Below are 11,160 nucleotides of genomic sequence, written 5' to 3'. Positions count from 1 at the left end.
AGTGACTCTTTTGATATGTGGTCGGTTCATGTTTTCAGTCTGTCTGGTTGGGGGGCAGTGTTTGGGCTCCTCCCAGCCCAGGGAAAATGTCTTCCTAAAGAGTCTACCCTGCAGATAAGCCTCCCAGAAGAGATCTGGGCCATATCCCATTTGACCTCTCTCCTCCAAAGTCATCCGTTCCGAGTACAGGCTGATAACTCCATGTTGATAGCTTAGCGGAACAATGAAGGGTACCTGGAGTGCCGTAGTTATGTAGGAGTTCTAATAGTCTCTCTGATTGACGGAACTCAAAGTTCCCACTGTTTGCCATGGTCCACATTTTAGGCAACTGAGCAGCGGACTTTCTTAGCCAGGCGAAAATCAACCACTGGAATGGTCTCTCTGTTTATTGGTTTTTCTTGAACTCTGTCAGGGGTGGGACTCCGCAGGTTAGGACCTTTTCATATCACCACAAGTTTCCAGTGTATGTAGCCAGTGCCCACAGTCCCCAAGCTCTCGCCGTAGACACTCTGGTGACTTCCTGCTGTATGCCTTTCCCCTCCTGCTTCTTCACTGAACCTTTAATCGCATCAAGTTCATGGAGGTCCTGAACATGGTATGCCAAAATGGTGGAGACCTTCCTGCGAGGTTTTGCCCACTGTGCTCCTTCTGTTCACTCTTCAGTGGAACCCTGGCACCTTAACCTTTTCCTGATGGCCCTGCGAGACTTCCCCCTTCAAACCTCTGCTCTTTGTTTCCGAGCTGAGCTTGATGTTTTTTTAATGCAAGTCAACATTTCAAATTTTTTTTGGATAGCTTTACTAATACTAGGGGTTTAGGAGCACATGTTATAAATTGTAGTTTGCATATATCATGTGTTCATCCAATCAGTTATTTACTTTCATTTATAATATGTAAGTATTTATTCTGAAGGAGATCCTGTATTACTTGTCTGAATATCAAATTTATTATGTTATTTGTTTTGTTTTTTAGCTCTGCACAGGGAACAAAAATATCCTGCTGAAATCTGATGGAACTCCTGATCTTAAGAAACTTGACTTGGTATGTTGTGTATTTTTTGTATTGTCTTTCATATGCTTACTCCTAGAGATCATGAAAGAGACATTTAGGTAGAATTTTGAAAAGTGGCATTGGTTTTAATGATAGTCCACTTCACACATCAGGAAAATCTATCCCGATTTTCTGATAAGAAAGAGGTCCAGACTTTCATAGGGTTCTATTGGGCACAGATGCATTTCAGGACTATTCCTGATGGGTGTCCATTCCGGTGTCCATTGTCTAAAATTCCAGCACAAATGCCCCATAGAACCTTATGAAGGTGCCCACAATTCTGGACAATTCCGCACGCGTTGGAATTCATTAGATTGCACATACTGATTCAGCAGCCACAGCAACTGATGGGCACCCTTGTTCTTTGCTAAGGTGGGTGCTGATCGGATGATACATGTCAGGGTTCTCTGTGCATGCTGCAATCAGTATTAATTGTGACAAGCACAGGTTTAAACTCCCGGGAGCGGACTGAAGTCCACTTCTGGTAATTGCAGACAGCTGACACACACAGCATATACCACACGCTGAGCTCCTGAGCCCGCGCTATGCACAGTGACCGTTGTAAAAAGGCGTATTGGCAGTGATCAAGAGGTTAAAGGGAACTATTAGCAAATTAAATGCGCTGAGGATGCAAGTATGTCTCTTACCTTCATTCTTTTTGCTGTTCTCGTGCACTTAGTCATTTACTCCACGGACCGGTAAGACCTTTTGGGGCACTGTTAGGAGCACTGTTTAGCCCCTGGCTTGCCCACCCCTTCTAATGATCAGTGGATCGGGCTGAATGGATTGTCACTATGGGGGCGGGTCAGTACTCCTCACAGTCTTACTGGACCGAAGAGTGAAAGACTAACTGCACAGGAACAGTGCTGGGGATAAAGGTAAGAGACATACCCGGTGTCTCCTGTGCAATAGGGACAAATCAGCAGCTTAGACTCGTCTTAACCTGACCTGTTCCACTTTAACAGAACTCCTAGAAGTAGACAACCAGCAGAAGCAATGGCATGGTTCTGCTCTCTTGGGAAACCTGTGTCTTTAGATTTGCCCATCTTGTATTATCCACTTTCTCTGACGTCCTGTACTGTCCACTGTCATGTGCCTTAATTCTCCAATTCTCCTTTTTACTTCAGGATTCCAGAGCGGAGGCTCTCCTGTCATGTCTTGTATGTTGTGGAGATCGCATGCCAGCTGAGCTGATCAAAAGACATGAATATTTTCAGATCACTGAAGCTGCCTTTACTCCTTTGCCTGTTGACAATGAAGACACTGAGGACAGTACACCAGCAGACTTTGCTTGAGCTATCTGATTTATACGGACCAGGACCAACCGCAGGACCTCTGTCCAACCTAGCTGCTGTCCGCTTACCTTATTACTGTTCATAGAAATGTTTTGTTTGTGTTCATTGTAAGTTTGTGTTTTCAGTCACCCACAGTTTTCCTTTATGCCATAAATGCTCTATAATCTCTTTTCTTGCACTTTTTTCCCTAATGTTTTGTATATATTGGAAATTTGAAGACTGTTTTGTTAAAGAAGGTTATCCAGGTGTTGAAATCCATTTTATTTTTGAAGGTTTTATAAGTTTTTTTTTTTTTTTTTTTTTTTTTTTTTTTTTTTATAGCCTATCCTAAAGATAGGTGGTTAATATCAGATGACTCGGTGTGGGCTCGTCTTCCAGAACCATCATTGATCAGGCGATAAAAGGAGCTCCTCCTGTGTTAGGTCTGTAGCCTCTTAAAGGAGTTTTTGTCACATAGATGAATAGGTCTATACTCATGTTAATATAGTGCGTTTTTTTTTGTTTGTTTTTTACCAAAAACGCACCAAACACTTGGTTTTCAGCTCCTATTGACTTCAATGGGGATTGCTCAAAACAGCCTGAAAACAAAGCGGAAAAATTTGAAATGTTGTTACTTTTTCAAATGCAGTAGAACCACCACCACAATATATAAAAAAATTGTGATCAACACTTATTGTTTCTTATTCCAAATTCAAGTATTCAAAAAATATATCATCCCCAGTGATGGATAAATAAACAGCTGGAAATATACTTACTTTATTAGCAGAAGACCTGCACGAACGGATGACTATATGAGTCCAAACACAGTACATAGGATATAGCGGAGGTCAGCTATAATGTCACTAGAGTGGTACCAGGATAAGAATGCAGCAATCCAAATATTCAAGTGAGAAAATGAATCCGGCACTCACCCGTTGCAGTTGAAGCATCTGTTTTTTTTTCCAGCACATTTTGAAGCAGGGAGGGAGACATACAGGTGTAGGTGCACGTCCTGGGACCATCGTTTCAGGTACAATTAAACCACAGAGCAGCACGCTGGGCGTCTACATGTGACAGCAGCCGCTTTAACAGCGAGCTTACTATGTGCTGCTGTTGTTTGACGTAGCCCAGGGTTCCACTCTGCACGCTGTTGTTTGTTGAAGTGACAGGGCCGCTGACCTGAAAAAAGAAATCTGCAGAAAGTCTCCACTCATATCTGCTGCAGAGCCCAGTGATCACCCATTCCTCCTCTGGATTCATCCTAAGCTTGTATACTGGGTGAGTCTGTGAGCTATGCTCTGTGTAAAATGGTTGTCGTCATTAAATTTGTTGTAGTACATTTTCTTTAATAAAGTTGTATTACAAAAGTCACATAACTTTGTTGAAGAAATTTAATAAAAAATAAATATGTATATATATTATTTGCCAGAATACCCCTTTAATGGTAAAGAAGTGACACTTAAATAGGCTATAGACCAACATCTTTTATTATTAAAACTTTTGTACCCCCTGGTCCACATTTACTGACAGAGGTTACTTGCAGGTCAGGATCAGCAGCCGAGGCAAACTGGGAGAGCTGGTTTGCTATCTCCTGACCCTTCTGTCCCCTCACATCTTCTATCCTCACCAAACCTCCACACCTGTGCAGGAACAAGTACGATAATCACCCTTGTATCACTACTTCTGAACTTTCTTATAGGGCCATCTGGTGGTTGTATATGGACATTACTTACAGAAGAAGTCCAGCCAAAACAGTAGACTCCAGCACATACAGTAGTTTGGTCCCCTGTACCCCTATATAGTAGTTTTCCCCTTCATATAGTTTCAAGGTACCCCTGTGCCCCCACATAATAATTAGGTACGGTCTAACCCAACATAGTAATAAGGTCCTTATATAGTATAGGCCCCTTTCTGCAGTCCCAATAGTATCGGGCCCCTGTGTGCAGCCTCAATGTAGTATAAACAGCTGTGTTCTTCCCAGTAATATAGACGCCTTGTGTGCTGCCCCAGCAGCATATCACAGGTATCTGGCATTGTTAGCAGTGTTTCTTTGTGTATGGTGAATACTTAGAAACAGAAAAGATTGTCAGAAGAAAAAGACCACCTGCTCCATATAGTCTAGTTTTCAGTTGTTCAGGACATGGAGGCTGGAGACTAGTTGCATCCAGTGCACACACAGGAGAATCTGCTTCATATCTTTTCTTATTCCCTCAGAAGTCGCCCCAGGATCATGGAGGACATTAGGAAGAAGCTGTTGAGCCAGATCTACTTTAGTGTAATAAATAACTCCCCTGGAGTTGTGACTTACCCACTCCACAGCCCTGGTTTAATGAGATCACATGACAGCTGGGCTTCTGTACTAAATGCCGCCTATCCTGGCAGTTCAACCCATTTCATACATAATGACAAAAAAAAAAACCCCGCTGAGAATCAATGAAAGAAAATCACCTTAATCCGCAGCGCTTTGTGTGCTAGAAGGACGTAGCAGCAGGTTATATTTTTCTCCGTAACGCAGGTACCCACCACCTGTGTGTTGTCTGATGATTTTGATATATTATAGGTGTTTTTTTCTAATAGTATTAATCTGTACATGAGAATTTTCTTAAAGGGGTAGTGCGGTGCTAAGAAATTATTCACAAAATAACACACATTACAAAGTTATACAACTTTGTAATGTATGTTATGTATGTGAATCGCCCCCTTCCCCGTGTTCCCCCACCCCCGCACATGGACCCGGAAGTGTCATCAGCTGCTCAGCCGTGATTGGCTGAGCACAGTTATGCTTAGCCAATCCCGGCTGAGGAGCTGATGACGCGGCAGAGGGGGGCCAGTATCGGGGCCGGCTGCAGCGATTCGGCCGCCCTCCCGAAGATTACGTCGTTTACAGAAGATCGGGGACGACGCGCATCAGGTATGTATGGTACACTACACGTCCACGTGCGGGGGTGGGGAAACACGGGGAAGAGGGCGATTCACATACATAACATACATTACAAAGTTGTATAACTTTGTAATGTGTGTTATTTTGTGAATAATTTCTTAGCGCCGCACTACCCCTTTAAGTAAAAACCTTCGAAATAATTAATTTATTATTATTATTAATCTACTGTAAATCCAGTTAATTATACTTATTCTTAAAACAATAATTGGTCAATGTAGTAAATAGAAATACAGACAAAAACGAAGCAACACCAACATCAATTCAAATTCTTTATTCTTAACAAAAAAAACAATATGCAACATTGTAATGAAATATTACCGGCCCTTAAATAAATAGTTGTTCTGGTGACTCTTAGGTCAGGTCAGGTGGAGACCACAGATTGTGCCGTAGTCATTCCCACCTGTCCGCCATTCTCCTGATCTGAGAGTCACCGGACCTATAGATCCAGAGGAAGGTGAAGAAACCCCCCCGGAGAGTTCTACATCAGGGGGGAAAAAAAATTCCTTCCTGACCCCACAAGTGGCGATTGGATCTGATCTCCCTGGATCACCACTAGCCTGCTGCAAACAGCTGCATGGAGCTGTATGTGTATGGAGTATATAGAATCCAGAGACTCCACCCTGTAATGAAAGAGAGAGACATTAATGGTGCACAATATCTTGTCCCTATAGAAATAACTATTATTACATATACATTAATCTTATATACAATACATGTCCTGCTCCTAACAGCTTACAATCTATCTGGTTCAGGAGACCCGCCCTTAAAAGTTTACAAGCTATTCACTATACATGTCCTGCTCACAGAGTTTACAATCTAATATATAACACAATCTACTAATACAGCCCCTCCTCCTCTTAAAGGGATATTCCGGGCAAAATGTACTTTTAAATATGTTATTACATAAAGAAGGTTATACAAATCCCTAATATACACTAATTATGGGAAATGCACATATAGTGCTATTTTCCTCAATTCAGTAGATCAGGCAGGCTTTACTTCCTCAAAAAAAAGTAACGTCACGTCTCAAGTTTATCCACCAGCAGGGGGCACATGTAGAAGTCCCACCCCCTGCCCGGTCCTTTTACAGCTGCTGCAGCGGGGTGAGTGCGCCTTATCTGACGCTCACCCCAACTAGCTGCCAGTCTCCCCCCTACCCGGTCTCATGCAGGAGTGCTCAGCCTAGTCCCAGCGGGGTGAGTGCTCCTGCACTGCTCCCCAACTTGCCGCCCCTGATGTAAGCCAGCCGGCCGCCCGGTCCTGTGCACGAGCGCTCACCCGCAGAGCTGTCCCGGTGGGGTGAGCGCTCATGCACCTCCTCCGAATCTGCCCAACTTCATCAGAGCCCGCCGCCCGGCCCCATACAGAGCACTCCCCGCGCCCCGTCCCGGCCCTATACAGAGCACTCACCCGCGCCCCGTCCCGGTGGGGTGAGTGCTCAGGAATCTTCTGACTTGCCACCCCTGAATGTAAGCCGGCTGCTCTGTCTCGTGCACTAGTGCTCACCCGCCACCGGGTCCTGGCGGGGTGAGCGCTAGTGCATCTTTTCCTAAGCAGCTGCAGCTTGCTTCATTTGAGCTAGTCTCACTCCGCTGCCCGGTCCCATGCACGATGAAGCAAGCTGGGCCTGGGCTGAGCGCTCCTGCATAAGACTGAGTAGGGGGGAGACGGGTGCAGAGGTTTAGCTAGGCTCTCTTGCACCTGGGGCAAAGATTCAATTTGGCGCTCCCCCCCCCTTGTATGTGCAGTAAGCACAGTGGGGCCCATGTGTGTGTATATATATAATTTTTTTTTAATGAAGTTTAGGTGAGCGATAATTTAGATGAGCGACTCGGTCATCTCTACTGGCAGCACTAGTGTGGTGTTCACAATATGGGATACATAATGTCATATTTACTGTGTACCTGGAATGTTCCCATTTAAAATTTGGTCCCTAAGTACCTTAACGGAGGCGCCGTTGTCTCCACTCCCTGCTGTCTGTACCTGAGGAGGTGCCGTTGCCTCCGCTCCCTGCTGTCTGTACCTGAGGAGGCGCCATTGTCTCTGCTCCCTGCTGTCTATACCTGTGAATTAGGAGGCGGCGTTGGCTCCCCTCCCTGCTGTCTGTACCTGAGGAGGCGCCGTTGTCTCCGCTCCCTGCTGTCTGTACCTGTGAATTAGGAGGCGGCGTTGGCTCCCCTCCCTGCTGTCTGTACCTGAGGAGGCGCCGTTGTCTCCGCTCCCTGCTGTCTGTACCTGAGGAGGCGCCGTTGCCTCCGCTCCCTGCTGTCTGTACCTGAGGAGGCGCCATTGTCTCCGCTCCCTGCTGTCTATACCTGTGAATTAGGAGGCGGCGTTGGCTCCCCTCCCTGCTGTCTGTACCTGAGGAGGCGCCGTTGTCTCCGCTCCCTGCTGTCTGTACCTGAGGAGGCGCCGTTGTCTCCGCTCCCTGCTGTCTGTACCTGTGAATTAGGAGGCGAAGCTTCCTAATCTATCTCCAGTGTGACACCCAGTGTAATGTGATTCTATGGTGCCATCTCCTAATGCACACGTATGCTCAGCAGTAGAGTCGATCAAACCTCGGGAAATCCTAGGTTCGATTGAACTCGAATATTCACAAACCTGCCACATTAGATTGCTGATGCCTTCCCGGTCCGTGGGGAAGGAGGAGAGTGCCCGGCTATTACCTAGGCTGAATCCCAGAATTCCGGGCTGTCTCCTCCTTCCCCACGGACCAGGAAGGCATCAGCAATCTAATGCGGCAGGTTCATGAATGTTCGAGTTCTATAGAACCTAGGATTTCCGGAGGTTCCATCAACTCCACTCAGCAGCGGAGACCACTGTAGTAACACCTCTAGTAAGGTATTCCATCACCAAATTCAAAATAGAAATAATTTAGAAAAATGACAGGTACAGGTGCTTTATAGATCTGCGTAGGGAACCTTGGCTCTCCAGCTGTTGCTAAACTACAACTCCCATCATACATGGACAAAGCTAAAACTTTGGCTATCCAGACATGATGGGAGTTGTAGTTCTGCAACAGCTGCAGAGCCAAGGTTCCCTACCCCTGCAGATAGTAGGTGAGGTTTATGTAAATGTGAGATACCTTTGGATAGGGCAGTTATTAAGGGGTTAAGTATTGGACCCCAACTCTCGTGTGCCCCCCCATCCCAGACAAGTGTCACCCTGTACCCCCTGTTCCTTTCCCCAAACTGTGCACCCCTGATTGTCCTCCCCCTCCCACACACCTGTATCTTCTTTCTTCCTCCTCCATAGTGCAGTGTACATACAGGACCTGCGATGACATCATAGTCACATGTCAAGGTCCTTCACCATCTCTTTGCTGTACTGTTTTCTGGTTGCTGTTTAGCCCTAATTTGCGCAAAATCGCAGTAAAAACTCATAGCTAAACAGCAGCCAGGAGACAGTACAGTATGGCAAATACCTCTTTTGATGAAGTAAAAATCGCCCCCTGCCTCCCCACACTGACAGAGGGCAGGAGGCTTCCAGGCTGCCTCATCCACTGTCATCCTCTCTCTGCTCCCTGTGATGGCACCCCCCCTGGTCTTGGCGCCCCCCCTTGCCCCCCCCTCCTAGCTACGGCCCTGGACGGGCGGCTAGATGGGGTGAGCGTCAGATAAGGCGCGCTCACCACGCTGCAGCAGCTGTAATAGGACCGGGCAGGGGGTGGGACAGAGGGAGGGGGGACCAGCACAGGGAGGGAGAATAGACGTCTAATCTATTTCTATACTTCTACATGTGCCCCTTGCTGGTGGATAAACTTGAGACATGACGTCACATTTTTTTTTGAGGAAGTAAAGCCTGCCTGATCTCCTGAATTGAGGGAAATAGCACTATATGTGCATTTCCCATAATTAGTGTATATTAGAGATTTGTATAAGTTTCTTTATGTAATAACATATTTAAAAATACGTTTTGCCCGGAGTACCCCTTTAAGAGCTTACAGGCATATATATATATATATATATATATATATATATATTACAAGAGCTTACAATCTAATGTACACTACAATACCCCACTCCTAAGAACTTGCCCTGCAACCTACAATACAGATGTCGCTGGTGTTAACATAGACAGGACAAAGCATTTCATGGTAACACAGGCTACATGTGTAGAGGCCCTGCTCCCTGCAGGAGCTTACGTTTCAATATATTTATTAAAGGTTTTCAGAGATAATTTTTTTATAGACAAGAATAAACGAAGGGGAAGGGGGGGGGTATCGGGGGGGGGGGGAGAGTGGGTGGCACGGGGAGGGGGGGGAGGGGAGGAGAGAGGTATAGGAGTATGCATAAGTAGGCAGGGGTGTACAAGGGTGTATCCCATGGATCATAGCATAAAATTAAACATGTATAGAGATTACATAGAAAAGCTTATGAAACAGATATTGACACCCAAACAGCGTTAGATAAGAACTAGCAAAACCGTTCAGTTCCACTTTGATTCGGGTGTGCATAGTTATCCAGGCACAAGTGAACAGTGGCAACTGTCTAAGCTTGAGTGGGCTGCATGTGTGTCAAATTAATACACATAAGATCCATAGGGGGAGGAGGGGGAGGGGGATACAAACTATCAACAGGGAAGAAAGAACAACACATCAGAGGGTATGGCACATACCGAAACATGCAAATCCACATTGTAATATATAGAACAGTAACCTTAAACATTATACCTACTATGTATCCAAGGTGACCAGTGTGTAAGGAATGACCTTGTAAGCTCTCTACCATAAGAGATATGTTTCTCCAACTCAAAGCTATATTTCAAATCATCAATAACCTCAGTTATCAAGGGTACAGAGGGAGTTTTCCATTTACTTGTTATGACCATCCGAGAAATAGTGAGAATCTTGCAGCACAAGGCCCTTTGGGAGGGATGTATAGTGGAAATGCCAATATGCAACAGGCCCAACGCCGGATCCAGATCGTCTAGGAGTCCAGCTACCTCCTTCAACAGGTCTGACACTGCCTTCCAGTAGGATGTTATCACAGGGCATTCCCATAGGATGTGTGGTAGTGTGCCCCTAGCCCCACAACCTCTCCAACATTTATCATCTGCATCAGGATACATTTTGCATAGGCGAGAGGGAGTGAGGTACCAACACAACCAGGTCTTTATTATGTTTTCGCGATGGGCAGCGCTATACGTTAGTTTCATTCCCCACCTGTAAGCTAGTAACCAATCTTGAGGAGTTGGTGATATACTTAGGGAAGACTCCCAATATTGTAAAGATTTGTTGTGGTCGAAGGATTCTGTGTCAGCTAATATTGAGCATAAGGGGCAAAGGCCCGCCTTCTTAACCTTAAAGGAGCCCAAAATGCCCGGGTGCCATGGGATCTCTACAGGGATATCGTTAGTAATACAATGTCTAATTTGTAAATATAAAAAGAAGTCCCGTGCAGAGAGTCCATATTTATCTTTTAGGGCAGCAAATGGAAGCAAAAGTGTATCCTCATATAGATCCTTCAAGTTTAGTATACCTTTTTGGATCCATGTCAACAGAGAGTCTGGAGGTGTTGGGTAAATGTTGCAAAAGGGACTGTATAGGAATAGGTAACCGGTTTAATTGTGTTTTATCACCCCTATGCAAGTGCAGGTTACGCCAACAGCGTAGACTAGCGTATACTGGAGGGGAACAAGTAACCTTTTGAGTGTTCAGTGACCATACACAGGAGTAGAGCTTGGACCGTAAATCAAAGCCGATTAGGTGTTCCTCCATGGATACCCAGGGTTTATGAAGTTCCCTTAACCACCAGCTACGTAATTGTGATATCAATGTGGCCTCATAATAAACTTTCGGGTCAGGTAGCCCTATGCCTCCCAAGTCAGTAGGGCGTGTCAGAATATGGTACTGTATGCGCGGCCTTTTCGACCCCCAGATATATTTAGATATTG

General features: G+C 45.4%; 1 protein-coding gene across 6 annotated transcripts in view; it reads left to right on the top strand.

The window, feature by feature from the left end:
• The window catches only part of STK31 (serine/threonine kinase 31), a 41,883-nt gene extending 38,869 nt beyond the window's left edge, over window positions 1-3,014 (top strand). For all 6 annotated transcript variants that reach the window (XM_069958781.1, XM_069958780.1, XM_069958782.1 and 3 more), the window contains 2 exons: window positions 973-1,041; window positions 2,178-3,014. In XM_069958781.1, coding sequence (XP_069814882.1) covers window positions 973-1,041; window positions 2,178-2,345 — 237 coding nt within the window. In that variant the 3' untranslated portion in view covers window positions 2,346-3,014. The remainder of the gene's footprint in view (window positions 1-972; window positions 1,042-2,177) is intronic.
• Window positions 3,015-11,160: the final 8,146 nt, after the last annotated feature.

This window comes from Dendropsophus ebraccatus, chromosome 2 (genome assembly GCF_027789765.1).
Source record: "Dendropsophus ebraccatus isolate aDenEbr1 chromosome 2, aDenEbr1.pat, whole genome shotgun sequence".
Taxonomy (NCBI): Eukaryota; Metazoa; Chordata; class Amphibia; order Anura; family Hylidae; genus Dendropsophus; species Dendropsophus ebraccatus.
The sequence above is the reverse complement of the archived record's forward strand: the minus strand, read 5'-3'. Positions and strand labels throughout refer to the sequence as shown.